Source organism: Leucoraja erinacea, unplaced genomic scaffold (genome assembly GCF_028641065.1).
Source record: "Leucoraja erinacea ecotype New England unplaced genomic scaffold, Leri_hhj_1 Leri_401S, whole genome shotgun sequence".
Taxonomy (NCBI): Eukaryota; Metazoa; Chordata; class Chondrichthyes; order Rajiformes; family Rajidae; genus Leucoraja; species Leucoraja erinaceus.
In genome coordinates this window covers 97,659-116,818 of record NW_026576302.1, presented here as the reverse complement: position 1 = coordinate 116,818, position 19,160 = coordinate 97,659, and the positions used below count along the sequence as shown (strand labels likewise).

General features: G+C 49.9%; 1 protein-coding gene across 1 annotated transcript; it reads right to left on the bottom strand.

The window, feature by feature from the left end:
• Positions 1–8,283: 8,283 nt before the first annotated feature.
• Positions 8,284–17,928, bottom strand: LOC129693725 (catechol O-methyltransferase A-like). Its single transcript, XM_055630499.1, has 5 exons — positions 17,723–17,928; positions 13,174–13,458; positions 11,453–11,646; positions 9,936–10,067; positions 8,284–8,575 (listed from the first exon to the last, which is right to left on the bottom strand). Exons 2-5 carry the CDS (start codon positions 13,454–13,456, stop codon positions 8,396–8,398), a joined length of 789 nt encoding a protein of 262 aa, XP_055486474.1. The 5' UTR covers positions 13,457–13,458; positions 17,723–17,928; the 3' UTR covers positions 8,284–8,395.
• Positions 17,929–19,160: the final 1,232 nt, after the last annotated feature.

Genomic DNA, 19,160 nt, shown 5'->3' with positions numbered 1-19,160 from the left:
TACATGTTTCAATTGGCACAGCCCTTCGCCCCACCCGAGTCCTCTGCCGTACCAGGCGATACCCCGCACACTAACACAATAGCATGTCTTAATGATCTGGATGAGGGCGATCTGCCACCCTGGCAACATCCCCCCCCTCCTGTCTTTCTCCCGCGTTTGCGATGACACTAAGCTGGGGGGCAGTGGTTCGGGATGAGGAGGATGGAAAGCCGTTAGGAACGACTGCAAGGTGAACTTGGCCCACAGGCTGGGTGAGTGGGCAAATGTTTGGCAGAGCTGCCAACAGAAACGGTAGTCGTGGAGGGGTCCAATTGTACAAGGCTAAATTGAATCTTGAGTTCTTGTATACCTGTGGATAAATGTGAGGTTCTCCATTTTATGGTGGCAAAAACGGTAGGCAGTGCTTAAATGGGTGGCCGGAATATTGAATGGGGGGAGATTTAGCAGCGAGAATCATGGGTTCAATGGTAACCAATGTCATTGAAGTTAGAGCAGGCAGGTCAGCAGGCAGTAAGAAACGAATGCTGCATTGCAAAGCGAATAGGAGGTTCTAGCTTGTAACAGGGCCCTGGTGAGACCACACCTGGATTTGGTACCGTATTCCCCTATCATCTGTGCAAGATCCTACTTTGTTGCCCGGATACTGTTCGGCTCCCCTCTGCCCTTGCAGATGTCACCAAACTGGCTAGATCAGAAAGACCATCTCTTCCTTTAAGTACAACTCCTGTAATTCTGGAAGTGTTCTGGTCATAGACGAGGACTAGTGGAACATTCCTTACCAAATCGTTAATGGGGTCTTGGGGCAGAGTATTCGGAAGGTTTACCACCGAAGTGAGAAGGGACAGGGTTCCATGTCTTGATATATGTGGAAATTACTCACTTGTCTTGTCTGAGGGCCTCACCCGAGTGAGTGCCTGAGTCCGTGCGAACCCCACACACACTGAGATTTTGACCTATTAATATCTGTATTGGGATATTGAAGGCAACATTCCACGTTTGACCTGGTTTTTAAGATCGCATTCAGGTTAGTCTTCTCGAAGGAAGATCCAGAGGGCAAGGTGACCAGTTTAGGATTAAATGAAAAATGCACTATGAACAGGTATTCGTCTGGACCTCAGGGGTCCACGGACGAGTAATGAATCTTGGAACGCTTGTATGGAGTGATAAATGTGAGGCCAGCTTCATTTTGGTGACAAAAGAGGGAAAGTTGAGAATGTTCCCTTGTGGCTAAGGATCAGGGGATGGAGAGAGAGGCAGGTACGGGATGGTTTGATGGTTCACCCAGACATATGGAATGGCGGTAGCGGTAGCATCTAAGGTCAGAATGGCCTCTACTCCTGCACCTTCATTTCAAGAGGATTTGAGTATAGGAGTAAATGTTCCCCCCTTGCAGTGCTGTACCCCCATCCTCACGACCATGGAGACTCTCCCCATCTCTGGAGTCCTCTCTACAAGTTTTGGTCCCCTCTCCCCTCCACCCACACTCTTCTCCCCGATCCTCATCCAGGACGTTCTCTCCTTCCGATTCCCCTGTCCTTTTCAGGACTGTCTCTTCTTGAAAGTTGGTTAGATTTCCTCTTTTTTCCTCTAGAATTTGGAAGAATTTCTTCCTTCCTCTTATTTTTGCCTTACAACTTCTAAGGGGTTCCTCAACCTTCCTATTTCCTGCCCCCCCCATTCCTCTTCCTCCCACTCTTCCTCCCCACAGAGGGACCTCTGGCAAAGAATTCCTCCTCCTCGCTCCTTCCATAAAGCACATCCTTTAATTCTGAGGCTTGCCCCAGACTTCTCCCACTAGAGTGGAAACATCCTCCACCCGCGGCCGCCACAGAGGTTACTGGGATGGGAGCGGGACTGTACAACAACCGAAGCCCATTGAGCCCCATAGTCTATGAAATATGTCACCATTACTCACTTGAAAATGTCAACGGAGATGCTGAGCTGAGTATTCATCTGCATCTTGCCTCGAGTCCCTCGTCCGCTTTAACCTTGTTTTTTTTAAGGATGATAGGTTTTGTCTTCCCTTCGAACTGGATACCATGAGATGTGACAGCGCTGTAACATTAATAGAAAAATTACTAAGTGGCCTCTATCCATGAACACAAGCTTAGGCATCCCTGGGTTGCCTAATGTTTCCTAATGTTGGGCCCAACCTCCTTGTGATTGAGGCAGTGCAGCGTAGGTTCCCAGAACCCTGGCGGGACTGACATACACCTGTTTGGCCTTCAGAGGGTTGAGTATATGAGTAGCTGTCCACTCTGCTAGTTGTACAGGGCCTCTGTGTAAAAAATTACCACATCTGGAGGTGTACTTTTTGGTCCCCACCGAAAAGGAAGGTACGTTTCACCCAGAGAGACAATATAGGACAATAGGTGCGGGAGTACTGGAGGTTTCTTAGGCCATTCTGGATCTCATGAGATGTGCGGGCGCTGACGGATTCAGGAAAATGCATGGCCCTTCGAGCCACACACACCGCCATTCAATGTGAGAAAACATCATGGCTGATCATCCCTTCGAGTTGTACAATCAGTGATATGGCCATTCCCCAATTCCTGCCTTCCTCCCCCTGACTCCGCTATCTTTAAGAGCCCTATCTAGCTCTCTCTTGAAAGCATCCAGAGAACCGGCCTCTGAGGCAGAGAATTCCACCGACTCACACAACTCTCTGCAGGGAAAAAGTGTTTCCTCGTCTCCGTTCTAAATGGCCGACCCCTTATTCTTAAACTGTGTGTGTGTGTGTGGCCCCTGGTTCTGGACTCCCCCAACATGGGGAACATGTTTCCTTCTGTGAACTGTCCCTAGTGTGTGGGGAAATATCTAATATACAGGCGATCCTTGGTCAGCATTGATTCAGTGCTGTTTCCATGGTGGATCTCTAGACTAGTCGGGGTAGACTCGGTGGGAATATCACAAACTGGATCAGTTTAATGCTGATAAATGTGAGGTGCTACACCTTGGCAGGACAAATCAAAATAGGACGTACATGGTAAATGGTAGGGAATTGAAGAATACAGTTGAACAGAGGGATCTGGGTATAACCGTGCATAGTTCCTTGAAGGTGGAATCTCATATAGATAGGGTGGTAAAGACAGCTTTTGGTATGCTAGCCTTTATAAATCAGAGCATTGAGTATAGAAGCTGGGATGTAATGTTAAAATTGTACAAGGCATTGGTGAGACCAATTCTGGAGTATGGTGTACAATTTTGGTCGCCAAATTATAGGATGGATGTCAACAAAATAGAGAGAGTACAGAGGAGATTTACTAGAATGTTGCCTGGGTTTCAACAACTAAGTTACAGAGATAGGTTGAATAAGTTAGGTCTTTATTCTCTGGAGCGCAGAAGGTTAAGGGGGGACCTGATAGAGGTCTTTAAAATGATGAGAGGGATAGACAGAGTTGATGTGGACAAGCTTTTCCCTTTGAGAATAGGGAAGATTCAAACAAGAGGACATGACTTCAGAATTAAGGGACAGAAGTTTAGGGGTAACATGAGGGGGAACTTCTTTACTCAGAGAGTGGTAGCGGTGTGGAATGAGCTCCCAGTGGAAGTGGTGGAGGCAGGTTCATTGGTATCATTTAAAAATAAATTGGATAGGCATATGGATGAGAAGGGAATGGAGGGTTATGGTATGAGTGCAGGCAGGTGGGACTAAGGGGAAAAATATTTGTTCGGCACGGACTTGTAGGGCCGAGATGGCCTGTTTCCGTGCTGTAATTGTTATATGGTTATATGGTTATATGGATGGCATTTTCTAAGAGTCTATTGTGTGTTGGATCATTAATTATCACGTGGTTTGCCTCTAGATATAGCTTCCTTTGTCACGGTTCTGTCTGTCTGCCAAATATCATAGCCTTCCTCGTCAGTCTGCCTGTCTGCCTGCCTGCCCTTTGGTGCTCATTTCACTAACTTTAAGAATAAGGGGTCGGCCATTTAGAACGGAGACGAGGAAACACTTTTTCTCACACAGAGAGTTGTGTGAGTCTGTGGAATTCTCTGCCTCAGAGGGCGGTGGAGGCTGGTTCTCTGGAGAGAATTCTTTCAAGAGAGAGCTAGATAGGGCTCTTAAAGATAGCGAGAGAGAGTCAGGGGATATGGGGAGAAGGCAGGAACGGGGAACTGATTGGGGATGATCAGCCATGATCACATTGAATGGCGGTGCTGGTTGGAAGGGCCGAATGGTCTATTGTCTATTGTCCGATATTGGGGAAGTCCAGAACAAGGGGCCACACAGTTTAAGGATAAGGGGGAAGTCTTTTAGGACCGAGATGAGAAAAACATTTTTTTTCACACACATAGAGTGGTGAATCTGTGGAATTCTCTGCCGCAGAAGGTAGTTGAGACCACACAGTTCACTGGCTATATTTAAGAGGGAGTTAGATGTGGCCCTTGTGGCTAAAGGGATCAGGGGGTATGGAGAGAAGGCAGGGACGGGATACTGAGTTGGATGATCAGCCATGATCGTATTAAATGGCGAATGGTGCAGGCTCGAATGGCCTCTACTCCTGCACCTATTGTCTATGTTTCTATGTTTCCTTGAGGAGAAACTTAGAGTTGTGTGAGTCTGTGGAATTCTCTGCCACAGACGGCAGTGGAGGCCGATTCACTGGATGTTTTGAAGAGAGAGTTAGATCAACATTCCCCTACTCCCCCGATGGGAATATACGATCGCAGAGGCTAAATTAGGGCTCGCTCTGCGACTAGGCCCCGGTCCACACACATCCAGGCCGTTGCCCATTTTGTGCAGCTAGTGTAGTAAGCAATAAAGAAGGCAGTTCGCAGGAAGGCCATTATTTCCTACATCGATCGATTCACCACAGCCTGATAAATCATTCAGCTCGCTGAAAGAGTGAAAGCAGCCTTTAATCAGACTGTCAGCGGGGAGGAAACTATTGAGAGACAACGGTGGGGGTGGGAAATAATTCCCCAATTTGTTGTCCTGTCCTGACCAGCAAGGGCAAAGGGTTATATGTGGGCACAGTCGAGACAGGCCCTTCAGCCCAACTTGCCCATGCCGGCCAACATGCCCCATCTACACTAGTCACAGAGTGATACAGTGTGGAAACAGGCCCTTCAGCCCAACTTGCCCACACTAGCCCAACATGCCCCATCTACACTAGTCACAGAGTGATACAGTGTGGAAACAGGCCCTTCAGCCCAACTTGCCCATGCCGGCCCAACATGCCCCATCTACACTAGTCACAGAGTGATACAGTGTGGAAACAGGCCCTTCAGCCCGACTTGCCCACACCGACCAACATGCCCCATCTACACTAGTCCCACCAGCCTGCATTTGGCCCACATCCCTCCAAACCTGTCCTAGCCGTATACCTGTTCATTTAGCACTGAGATGAGGAGAGACTTTTCCACCCAGAGAGTTGTGTGAATCTGTGGAATTCCCTGCCACAGAGGGCACAGTGGAGGCCAAGTCACTGGATGGATTTAAGAGAGAGTTAGATAGAGCTCTAGGGGCTGGTGGAGTCAAGGGATATGGGGAGAAGGCAGGTACGGGTTATTGATTGGGGACGATCAGCCATGAATGGCGGTGCTGGCTCGAAGGGCTGAATGGCCTCCTCCTGCATCTATTGTCCATGTTTCTACATTCCTATAACCCCCCCCTCAACCAAATCTATTCCTCTTATGATTTTATTCGATCACCTACTGTTGATGTGGACAAGCTTTTCCCTTTGAGAATAGGGAAGATTCAAACAAGAGGACATGACTTCAGAATTAAGGGACAGACGTTTAGGGGAATCTCAGTCTATATACATCCTGTGGCCTGGTGTGGCAATCTGTAGCTCAGGTCTAAGGGGTGAGAAGGGCAGGCAGACTGTTTGCCCACCCCCACCCGTTCTACACAGAGCTTCAGGTATGAAGAATCACCGCCTCTAATCTATTTTACACACAGCCCCAGGGGGGCGACTGCTGGTTTAATCTGTTTTCCGAATTACTGCTGGTATCGATCGAAGGGAAACAAAACCCCACAGGGACTCTGGCCCACGGCTGCGGCGGGCTCAGTGGTTGCCAGAGTCATGGGTTCAATCCTGACCACGGGTGCTGTCTGCGTGCGGTTTGTACATTCTCCCCAAAGCTCCTACATGCCCCATCTACACTAGTCACAGAGTGGATAAATGTGAGGTTATCCAATTTGGTGGCAAAAACGGGAAAGCAGACTATTATCTAAATGGTGGCCGATTGGGAAAAGGGGGAGATGCAGCGAGACCTGGGTGTCATGGCACACCAGTCATTGAAGGTAGGCATGCAGGTGCAGCAGGCAGTAAAGAAAGCGAATGGTATGTTAGCTTTCATTGCAAAAGGATTTGAGTCTAGGAGCAGGGAGTTTCTACTGCAGTTGTACAGGGTCTTGGTGAGACCACACCTGGAGTATTGCATACAGTTTTGGTCACCAAATCTGAGGAAGGACATTATTGCCGAGTGCAGAGACGGTTCACCAGACTGATTCCTGGGATGTCAGGACTGTCTTATGAAGAAAGACTGGATAGACTTGGTTTATACTCTCTAGAATTTAGAAGATTGAGAGGGGATCTTATAGAAACGTACAAAAATTCTTAAGGGGTTGGACAGGCTAGATGCAGGAAGATTGTTCCCGATGTTGGGGAAGTCCAGGACAAGGGGTCACAGCTTAAGGATAAGGGGGAAATCCTTAAAACCGAGATGAGAAGAACTTTTTTCCACACAGAGAGTGGTGAATCTCTGGAACTCTCTGCCACAGAGGGTAGTTGAGGCCACATTTCATTGGCTATATTTAAGAGGGAGTTAGATGTGGCCCTTGTGGCTAAGGGGATCAGGGGGTATGGAGAGAAGGCAGGTACGGGATACTGAGTTGGATGATCAGCCATGATCATATTGAATGGCGGTGCAGGCTCGAAGGGCCGAATGGCCTCTACTCCTGCACCTAATTTCTATGTTTCTATGATACAGTGTGGGAATAGGCCCTTCCTTCAGCCGAACAGATAGTCCACTCCTGCTAAATGCGTTGGGCTGACGTTTAGTACGCAACGGAGAGGAACGTGGGCCTTTAATTCATCCATTTCAGTAACCGGACCCCACCCGACCCGTTGCGGGGGAACAGTTTGTGTCAATAAATTAAAATTCTGAAAATGAGGAGAAGAATTTTACCCCAAATAACTCTGCAGTCTGAAGAAGGGTTTCGACCCGAAACGTTGCCTATTTCCTTCGCTCCATAGATGCTGCTGCACCCGCTTTGAGGAGATTCTCCAGTATTTTTGTCTACCTTCGATTTTCCACTGATTCGATTTTCCACTGCATCTGCAGTTCCTTCTTAATAAAGTTCCTTCTGCAGCTGTTAGACTAAAAATGCTGCGAATCGTTAAGCCACAAGCCCCTTTGCTCTGGTACACATGACAACGACAAACTAAGCCTGTAATGGCCAGTGTAGCAGTTTTTATTAGGAGTTGGATGAATCTCGGTTTAGAATTATTTTTATACAATGGCTGCGATTCGACAGACAGCTAACAAGAAGAAGATGAAGATACATTTAATTGTCATTTGGACCCCTTGAGGTCCAAACGAAATGCCGTTTCTGCAGCCATACATTACAAACAAATAGACCCAGACACAACATAATTTACATTTTACATAAACATCCATCACATTGCTGTGATGGAAGGCCCAAAAAAACTTATCTCTCCACTGCACTCTCCCCCTCCCCCCCCCCCATGTCAGAGTCAAAGTCAAAGCCCCCGGCTGGCGATGGCGATTGTCCCGCGGCCATTCCAATTGTCCCGAGGTCGCACACCGGGTCTTGGTGTTAGAGCCCCCGGCATGCGCTCGCAGAGTCCCGCGGCCATTCCAAGCCGCGCGGGGCAGTGATGTAAGGCCCCGCTCCAGGAGCTCTTCAACCCCGCAACTCGGGCGGGAGAAGTCACCGTTGCAGGAGCCCTGAAAAGCGGTCTCCCTCCAGGGACCCGCGGGCTCCCGGTGCCGCCCGTCCGCCAGACCCGCAGTTGCAGCCTCCCGAATCTCCGGAGGTCGGGCCGCAGCAGCAGCAGCAGCAGCGCTCCAGCAGCGCTCCACCCGCTCCGGACTCGGCCAGCTCCGCGATGGTGAGGTGAGTAGTCGGCACCAGAGTCCCCGGTCTTCTGTTGGAGGCCGCTCCTCGTTGCAGCCCCAACGACAACGGAGACCCGACAAGAAAAGGTCGGGTCTCCCGCGCAGGGAGAGATTTAAAAGTTTCCCCCTCCCTCCCACACCACCCCCACACACACACAACACCCCCCAACAAACAAATAACAAAAACTACATAGAAACATAGACAGAAAATAATAAAATGCGGACGGGCTGCAGAGGCCGCTGCTGACGAGAGTCGCGCTGCCCACCGGATAACTGTACCTCTGCCGGAGAAGGGACTCGGTTAACCCAAATAGACCGACTTCTCCAGTCCATCTTCAGCCTGTGTGTACTCCAGGTGGGACGGGTAGTATTCGCTCCGATACTGGGAGTGGTGACGTACATACTCCAGGTAATCCGGGGCCCCGGGGCAAATGACGTTGTCGGCAAGGAGGACTGTTCCTTGGCGGAGCAGCTCGCAGTCCTACAGCGGGGGGACGCAAGAGAACGGAAAGACGGGTTAAAACCAACGGCAGCGGCCTGCTCATGATTTGTCACATGCGGGTGGAGCACCAAGGCAAATTCCTTGTATGTGAATACATGGCCAATTCATCTCAAGGTCAATTCTATTTATCACTAGCAGTGATATGAATTTGCCAGCAGCGATACACCCAAAAAGGACACACAAATAGAAAGCTAATGGCATGTTGGCCTTCATAACAAGAGGAATTGAAATATAGGAGCAAAGAGGTCCTTCTGCAGTTGTACAGGGCCCTAGTGAGACCACACCTGGAGTATTGTGTGCGGTTTTGGCCTGTTGGCCTTCATAACAAGAGGAGTTGAGTACAGGAGCAAAGAGGTCCTTCTGCAGTTGTACAGACCCCTGGTGAGACCACACCTGGAGTATTGTGTGCAGTTTTGGCCTGTTGGCCTTCATAACAAGAGGAGTTGAGTTTAGGAGCAAAGAGGTCCTTCCGCAGTTGTACAGGGCCCTAGTGAGACCACACCTGGAGCATTGTGTGCAGTTTTGGTCCCCTAATTGGAGGAAGGACATTCTTGCTATTGAGGGAGCCCAGCGTAGGTTCACCAGGTTAATTCCCGGGATGGCGGGACTGTCATATGCTGAGAGAATGGAGCGGCTGGGCTTGTACACTCTGGAGTTTAGAAGGATGAGAGGATATCTCATTGAAACGTATAAGTGCTTGGGCACGCTAGAGGCAGGAAACATGTTCCCGATGTTGGGGGAGTCCAGAACCAGGGGCCACACACACACACAGTTTAAGACTAAGGGGTCGGTCATTTAGAACGGAGACGAGGAAACACTTTTTCTCACAGAGAGTTGTGAGTCTGTGGAATTCTCTGCCTCAGAGGGCGGTGGAGGCCGGTTCTCTGGATGCTTTCAAGAGAGAGCTAGATGGGGCTCTTAAAGATAGCGGAGTCAGGGGATATGGGGAGAAGGCAGGAACGGGGTACTGATTGGGGATGATCAGCCGTGATCACATTGAATGGCGGTGCATGCAATACTCCAGGTGTGGTCTCACCAAGGCCCCGTACAACTGCAGTAGAACCTCCCTGCTCCTATACTCAACTCCTCTTGTTATGAAGGCCAACAGGCCAAAACTGCACGCAATACTCCAGGTGTGGTCTCACCAGGGCCCTGTACAACTGCAGAAGGACCTCTTTGCTCCTATATTCGACTCCTCTTGTTATAAAGGCCAACATGCCATTGACTTTCTTCACTGCCTGCTGCACCTGCATGCTTACTTTCAGTGACTGATGAACAAGGACCCCCAGATCCCGTTGTACTTCCCCTTTTCCCAACTTGACGCCATTTAGATAATTACCTCCAGGAGCTTGGTATCCCGGGTATAACTCTCCTTCCAGTGGTCTAGAAAGACAAAATCCAGCTTCTCCACCCCAAACCTCTCTCGGAGTTCGGGAATCAGCTCCCAGGATGAGCCCACCAGAAGCTGGACCTGTAACACACACACACCGAGTTACTCAGACCAACCTACCCGATCTCCCGGTGCCTCAGCACTTCAACTCCCCCTCCCATTCCCACACTGACCTCTCTGTCCTGGGCCTCCTCCATTGTCAGAGTGAGGCCCAGCACTAACTGGAGGAGCAGCATCTCATATTTTGCCTGCGCCCTCACTCCTCTAGGCTTGGGGCCTCCAAACCTATCAGCGTGACGTCCACATTATATATTTGGCACGTTCTTGCGGGGAGACACGCACGCACACACACACACACACACACGCTCACACACACGCACGCACACACACACACTCACACACACTTACTCACGCACGCACACACTCACACGCACGCACACACACCCACTCACACTCACAAACACGTACTCACACACACAAACACACACACACCTACCCACACGCACTCACACTCACCCCCACACACACGCACACTTACTCACGCACACACTCACTCATTCACCCCCACACTCACACACAGACACCTACTCACACACACTCAAACATACACACACACACTTGAGGCCTGTGTTCTGACTGCGGTGGTGTAGAGGTTTGAGGCCTGTGTGCTGACGGTGTAGTGTGGTGGCTTGAGGCCTGTGTTCTGACGATGGTGTAGAGGCTTGAGGCCTGTGTTCTGGGTGCTGGGTGTAAAGGCTTGGGGCCTGTGTTCTGAGGGTTGGGTGTAAAGGCTTGAGGCCTGTGTGATGAGGGCTAGGAGTAGAGGCTTGAGGCCTGTGTTCTGACGGTGGTGTAGAGGCTTGAGGCCTGTGTGATGAGGGCTAGGAGTAGAGGCTTGAGGCCTGTGTGATGAGGGCTGGGAGTAAAGGCTTGAGGCCTGTGTTCTGACGGTGGTGTAGAGGCTTGAGGCCTGTGTGATGACGATGGTGTAGAGGCTTGAGGCCTGTGTTCTGAGGGCTGGGAGTAGAGGCTTGAGGCCTGTGTGATGAGGGCTGGGAGTAGAGGCTTGGGGCCTGTGTTCTGACGTTAGTGTAGAGGCTTGAGGCCTGTGTGATGAGAGCTGGGAGTAGAGGCTTGAGGCCTGTGTGATGAGGGCTGGGAGTAGAGGCTTGAGGCCTGTGTGATGAGGGCTGGGAGTAGAGGCTTGAGGCCTGTGTTCTGACGGTGGTGTAGAGGCTTGAGGCCTGTGTGATGAGGGCTGGGAGTAAAGGCTTGAGGCCTGTGTTCTGAGGGCTGGGTGTAGAGGCTTGGGGCCTGTGTGCTGATGGCTGGGAGTAGAGGCTTGAGGCCTGTGTACTGAGGGCTGGGAGTAGAGGCTTGAGGCCTGTGTGATGAGGGCTGGGTGTAGAGGCTTGGGGCCTGTGTTCTGAGGGCTGGGAGTAGAGGCTTGGGGCCTATGTACTTACTCGGTCTCCCACACCAGCGTGGGAGATTATCTGCTCCGCAGCCTTGGCCGTGTCAGCGTTGAACTCCACGGTGTAGAGGCGAGCTCCGGGCTCCAGGAGCCTGGCGATACGGACAGTGGAGTAGCCACAGTAGGTGCCCAGTTCCAACGCTGTCCTTGGCCTTGTCTCCAACACAACCCGATCCAGAATCACACCTGGAGAGCAGTCACAGGGTCGTAGAGTGTGGAAACAGGCCCTTCAGCCCAACATGCCCCATCTACACTAGTCACAGAGTGATACAGTGTGGGAACAGGCCCTTCCTTCAGCCCAACATGCCCCATCTACACTAGTCACAGAGAGATACAGTGTGGAAACAGGCCCTTCGGCCCACCAAGTCCGTGCCGACCAGCGATCACTATCCTACACAATCTACACTTCACACCGAGCCAATTGACCTACAAACCCGCATATGTCTTTAGAAGAAGATCTCGGAGAAAAACCAGGCAGGTCACGGGGAGAACGTGCAAACTCCGTACAGACAGCACCCGTGGTCGGGATGGAACGAGGGTCTGTGGCGCTGTGAGGCAGCAACTCTACCGCTCTGTAGAGGGGAAGCATTGAACCACGGGAGTGGTGGTGCTGGGATATCACCCATTCATACTCCTGCACCTGTTGTCTATTGATACCACTCTGTAGAGGGGAAGCATTGATGCTGGGATGTGGTGGTGCTGGGACATCACCCATTCATACTCCTGCATCTATTGTCTATTGATACTGCTCTGTAGAGGGGAAGCATTGATGCTGGGATGTGGTGGTGCAGGGATATCATCAATTCATTGTCAGGATGGAAATGGTGAGGCAGCAAGTCTACCGCGATACCACTCTGTAGAGGGGAAGCATTGAACCACGGGAGTGGTGGTGCTGGAATGTCACCCATTTACACCCCTGCACCTAATGTCTATTGATACTACTCTGTAGAGGGGAAGCATTGATACTGGGATGTGGTGGTGCTGGAATATCATCAATTCATACTCCTGCACCTATTGTCTATTGATACCGCTCTGTAGAGGGGAAGCATTGACGCTGGGAAGTGGCGGTGCTGGGATATCACCCATTCATACTCCTGCACCTATTGTCTATTGATACTGTTCTGTAGAGGGGAAGCATTGATGCTGGGATGTGGTGGTGCTCGAATGTCATCAATTCATTGTCAGGATGGAAATGGTGAAGCAGCAAGTCTACCACGATACCACTCTGTAGAGAGGAAGCATTGAACCACGGGAGTGGTGGTGCTGGAATGTCACCCATTTACACCCCTGCACCTATTGTCTATTGGTACTGCTCTGTAGAGGGGAAGCATTGATGCTGGGATGTGGTGGTGCTGGGACATCACCCATTCATACTCCTGCACCTATTGTCTATTGATACCGCTCTGTAGAGGGGAAGCATTGATGCTGGGATGTGGTGGTGCTGGAATATCATCAATTCATACTCCTGCACCTATTGTCTATTGATACCGCTCTATAGAGGGGAAGCATTGATGCTGGGATGTGGCGGTGCTGGGATATCACCCATTCATACTCCTGCACCTATTGTCTATTGATACCACTCTGTAGAGGGGAAGCATTGATGCTGGGATGTGGTGGTGCTGGGACATCACCCATTCATACTCCTGCATCTATTGTCTATTGATACTACTCTGTAGAGGGGAAGCATTGATGCTGGGATGTGGCGGTGCATACCTTTCTCATCGCCCACGTTCATGGCCCACTCAGCGGTCTTGCAGAACCTGTCGATGGTGTCCACGGTGCTCTGCGGGTCTCCGGCCACGGCGTTCTCCAGCACGTACTTCAGCATTCGCTGCGGCTGCCTGGTGCCCGTCAGCCAGTCGCGCGCGTGGGCGCAGACGCGGTCGTGCCACAGCAGCGCCAGCGTGCCCCGGTGCCGGCTCAGCCACGGGACGACGGCGTAGAGAACCACGCAGCCCGTGATGACGGAGGTCACTGCGAACAGCAGCGCGTACATCTCTGCAAGCCAACGGTTAAACAGAGGCCTAGTCATCAGGCCAGAACTACACCCGTGCCAATCGCAAATCTGATGCCCGCAACGTAAATCAGAGCCGTAATTATTAGCCAACGGTCGACAAAAATGCTGGAGAAACTCAGCGCGTGAGGCAGCATCTATGGAGCGAAGGAGTAGGTGACGTTTCATGTCAAGACCTTTCTTCAGACTGGTACTATGAATAGATATAGTCATAGAGTGATACTGTGTGGAAACAGGCCCTTCCTTCAGCCCAACATGCCCCATCTACACTAGTCACAGAGTGATACAGTGTGGAAACAGGCCCTTCCTTCAGCCCAACTTGCCCACACCGCCCAACATGCCCCATCTACACTAGTCACAGAGTGATACAGTGTGGAAACAGGCCTTCAGCCCAACTTGCCCACACCGCCCAACATGCCCCATCTACACTAGTCACAGAGTGATACAGTGTGGAAACAGGGTCCATCAGCCCAACGTGCCCCATCTACACTAGTCACAGAGTGATACAGTGTGGAAACAGGCCCTTCAGCCCAACTTGCCCACACCGCCCAACATGCCCCATCTACACTAGTCCCACCTGCCTGCGCTTGGTCCATATCCCTCCAAACCTGTCCTATCCATGTACCTGTCTAACTGTTTCTTAAACGTTGGGATAGTCCCAGCCTCAACTACCTCCTCCGGCAGCTCGTTCCATACACCCACCACCCTCTGTGTGGAAAAGTTACCCCTCATATTCCTATTAAATCTTTCCCCCTTCACCTTGAACCCGTGTCCTCTGGTCCTCGATTCCCCTACTCTGGGCAAGAGACTCTGCCCGATCTATTCCTCTCATGATTTTATCCACCTCTATAAGATCAAAATTATTAAAAGCTTTGACAGAGGATAACAATACTTCTAGAGTGAAACTGCTGATCCGTCATTCCTAATGCCCCTGTCCCACTTAGGAGAACTGAACGGAAACCTCTGGAGACTTTGCGTGACCCACCCAAGGTTTCCGTGCGGTTCCCGGAGGTTTTTGTCAGTCTCCCTACCTACTTCCACCACCTGCAACCTCCGGCAACCACCTGCAACCTCCGGGAACCAGGTTTGGGTCTAGGAGCAGGGAGGTTCTACTGCAGTTGTACAGGGTCTTGGTGAGACCACACCTGGAGTATTGCATACAGTTTTGGTCTCCTAATCTGAGGAAGGACATTCTTGCCATAGAGGATTTGAGTATAGGAGCAGGGAGGTTCTACTGCAGTTGTACAGGGTCTTGGTGAGACCACACCTGGAGTATTGCGTACAGTTTTGGTCTCCAAATCTGAGGAAGGACATTATTGCCATAGAGGGAGTACAGAGAAGGTTCACCAGACCGATTCCTGGGATGTCAGGACTGTCTTATGAAGAAAGACTGGATAGACTTGGTTTATACTCTCTAGAATTTAGGAGATTGAGTGGGGATCTTATAGAAACTTACAAAATTCTTGAGGGGTTGGACAGGCTAGATGCAGGAAGATTGCTCCCGATGTTGGGGAAGTCCAGGACACGGGGCCACAGCTTAAGGATAAGGGGGAAATCCTTTAAAACCGAGATGAGAAGAACTTTTTTCACACAGAGAGTGGTGAATCTGTGGAACTCTCTGCCACAGAGGGTAGTCGAGGCCACAGTTCATTGGCTATATTTAAGAGGGAGTTAGATGTGGCCCTTGTGGCTGAGGGGATCAGAGGGTATGGAGAGAAGGCAGGTACGGGATACTGAGTTGGATGATCAGCCATGATCATATTGAATGGCGAATGGTGCAGGCTCGAAGGGCCGAATGGCCTCTACTCCTGCACCTAATTTCTATGTTTCTATTAGGATTCTGTTGCTGTTGCACCAATTGACCAGTTTTCTGGACTATAATTCGATACACAATTATAATTTTAATACATGTTTAGATGTTATAAAAGGTTTTGTTATAGATTATCAGACTAAATAATATGAGATAATATAAAATGTAAATATGTTGAGATTAGATCTGTTTAAGAAGGAACTGCAGATGCTGGAAAAACTGAGCGGGTGAGGCAGCATCTATGGAGCTGAGGAATAGAAACATAGAAATTAGGTGCAGGAGTAGAGGCCATTTGGCCCTTCGAGCCTGCACCGCCATTCGATATGATCATGGCTGATCATCCAACTCAGTATCCCGTACCTGCCTTCTCTCCATACCCTCTGATCCCCTTAGCCACAAGGGCCACATCTAACTCCCTCTTAAATATAGCCAATGAACTGTGGCCTCGACTACCCTCTGTGGCAGAGAGTTCCAGAGATTCACCACTCTCTGTGTGAAAAAAGTTCTTCTCATCTCGGTTTTAAAGGATTTCCCCCTTATCCTTAAGTTGTGACCCCTTGTCCTGGACTTCCCCAACATCGGGAACAATCTTCCTGCATCTAGCCTGTCCAACCCCTTAAGAATTTTGTAGGTTTCTATAAGATCCCCTCTCAATCTCCTAAATTCTAGAGAGTATAAACCAAGTCTATCCAGTCTTTCTTCATAAGACAGTCCTGACATCCCAGGAATCAGTCTGGTGAACCGTCTCTGCACTCCCTCTATGGCAAGAATGTCCTTCCTCAGATTTGGAGACCAAAACTGTACGCAATACTCCAGGTGTGGCCTCACCAAGACCCTGTACAACTGCAGTAGAACCTCCCTGCTCCTAGACTCAAATCCTTTTGCAATGAGTCTGGTGACGTTTCGGGTCGAGACTCCTCGGATGTTTCCTCTGCAGCTGTTGGGCTAATAACACTGAGGAATGATAAGCCCCAAGCCTGGCATTTCCTCTTTGCTGTGTGTGATCCACGTGACAATAACAAGCTAAGCCTCTAACAAGTAAACGCTCTCTGTTCTGGCCAGTGCGGGTGAGTGAACAGTCAGTCGGGCTCGACAGAGATCTCTTTCAGCAGAGTTCTGCACCAGGGAATGGGCAGGTTTTACGCTGACTGGTGTCACGTGTGACCCAAGGAACAGTGAGAAAGCTTTTGTTAGTGTGCTGTCGACAGCAGATAATACTAGACATGAATAACAACATCAAGGCCATAACACAAGGGCGACGGATAAAAGCAAAGGAAAAGTTCCCAGAGTGTGGTATAGTTGAAGAAGGAACTGCAGATGCTGGAACAATCGATGGTAGACAAAAACCGCTGGAGTAACTCAGCGGGATGAGGCAGCATCTATGGAGCGAAGGAAATAGGTGACGTTTTGGGTCGAGACCCTTCTTCAGGCTTCAGAACCTGTGGAATTCTCTGCCACAGAGGGTAGTTGAGGCCACACAGTTCATTGGCTATATTTAAGAGGGAGTTAGATGTGGCCCTTGTGGCTAAAGGGATCAGGGGGTATGGAGAGAAGGCAGGTATGGGATACTGAGTTGGGTGATCAGCCATGATCATATTGAATGGTGAATGGTGCAGTCTGATGGACACCATCGACAGGTTCTGCAAGACCGCTGAGTGGGCTATGAACATGGGCGACGAGAAAGGTATGCACCGCCACATTCCAGCATCAATGCTTCCCCTCTACAGAGTGGTATCACAGTAGACTCCTGCACCTATTTTCTATGTTTCTATGAAACGTCACCTATTCCTTCGCTCCATAGATGCTGCCTCACCCGCTGAGTTTCACCAGCATTTTTGTCTACCCCTTATTCTTAAACTGTGTGTGTGTGTGTGGCCCCTGGTTCTGGACTCCCCCAACATCGGGAACATGTTTCCTGCCTCTAGCGTGTCCAATCCCTTAACAATCTCATATATGTTTCAATGAGATACCCTCTCATCCTTCTAAACTCCACAGAGTGTACAAGCCCACAGCCGCTCCACATTCTCTCAGCATATGACAGTCCCGCCATCCCAGGGATTAATCTGGTGAACCTACGCTGGGCTCCCTCACTAGCAAGAATGTCCTTCCTCAAATTAGGGGACTGAAACTGCACACATCCCATCTCCATAGATGCTGCCTCACCCGCTGAGTTACTCCAGCATTTTTGTCCCGACCCCTTATTCTTAAGTGTGGCCCCTGGTTCTGGACTCATGGGGAATGTGTTTCCTGCCTCTAGCGTGTCCAAAGCCTTAGTAATCTTATATGTTTCAATAAGATCCCCTCTCTCTCTCATACAATCTGATATGCTTCAATGAGATCCCCTCTCATCCTTCTAAACTCCAGAGTGTATACAAGCCCAGCCGCTCCATTCTCTTGGCATACGACAGGAAATAACAACCAAATAAAAAGCGTATTACTTTGTCCAAGCGAGTTCCTCTTGCTTACTGATCCTCAATGGCGCTGTAAGTCTTCAGTCCGTATGTGTGTGTGGGCAGCCGGGGCTTAAAGAACCACGGAGCTTTGGAAAAGCTGCGGGCTTTGATAGTTAACGAGAGCTGGAGCCCCAGCGATCTGTGGAAGTGTTGTGTGTAACCCTGCCCCAGATCCCTCAGCTGGTGAGCAACGCCTGATCTAACGAAGGGGGCGGGGTGGGTGGAGAGAGAGAGAGAGAGAGAGAGAGAGACTTCTGCAATCACAAACTACATGTGTGTTTGTGCAGCTTTTGCAAAAGACCTGCGACTTGCCAAAGTGTTCCACGAGGATTATTCAGTGGATGCAGCGAGTCCAAAGTACAGTGCAAGCTGGCCAGAAGGATGGGGGTAGGGGGTGGATTCAAACTATCGACCCAGCACTATCGTACACACACACACACACACATAGAAACATAGAAATTAGGTGCAGGAGTAGGCCATTCGGCCCTTCGAGCCTGCACTGCCATTCAATATGATCATGGCTGATCATCCAACTCAGTATCCCATCCCTGCCTTCTCTCCATACCCCCTGATCCCCTTAGCCACAAGGGCCACATCTAACTCCCTCTTAAATATAGCCAATGAACTGGCCTCAACTACCCTCTGTGGCAGAGAATTCCAGAGATTCACCACTCTCTGTGTGAAAAAAGTTCTTCTCATCTCGGTTTTAAAGGATTTCCCCTTTATCCTTAAGCTGTGACCCCTTGTCCTGGACTTCCCTAACATTGGGAACAATCTTCCTGCATCTAGCCTGTCCAACCCCTTAAGAATTTTGTAAGTTTCTATAAGATCCCCTCTCAATCTCCTAAATTCTAGAGTATAAACCAAGTCTATCCAGTCTTTCTTCATAAGACAGTCCTGACATCCCAGGAATCAGTCTGGTGAACCGTCTCTGCACTCCCTCTATGGCAATAATGTCCTTCCTAAGATTTGGAGACCAAAACTGTACGCAATACTCCAGGTGTGGTCTCACCAAGACCCTGTACAACTGCAGTAGAACCTCTCTGCTCCTAGACTCAAATCCTTTTGCAATGAAAGCTAACATACCATTTGCTTTCTTTACTGCCTGCTGCACCTGCATGCCTACCTTCAATGACTGGTGTACCATGACACCCAGGTCTCGCTGCATCTCCCCCTTTCCCAATCGGCCACCATTTAGATAATAGTCTGCTTTCCTGTTTTTGCCACCAAAATGCATAACCTCACATTTATCCACATTATACTGCATCTGCCAAACATTTGCCCACTCACCCAGCCTATCCAAGTCACCCTGCAGTCTCCTAGCATCCTCCTCACAGCTAACACTGCCCCCCAGCTTAGTGTCATCCGCAAACTTGGAGATATTGCCTTCAATTCCCTCATCCAGATCATTAATATATATTGT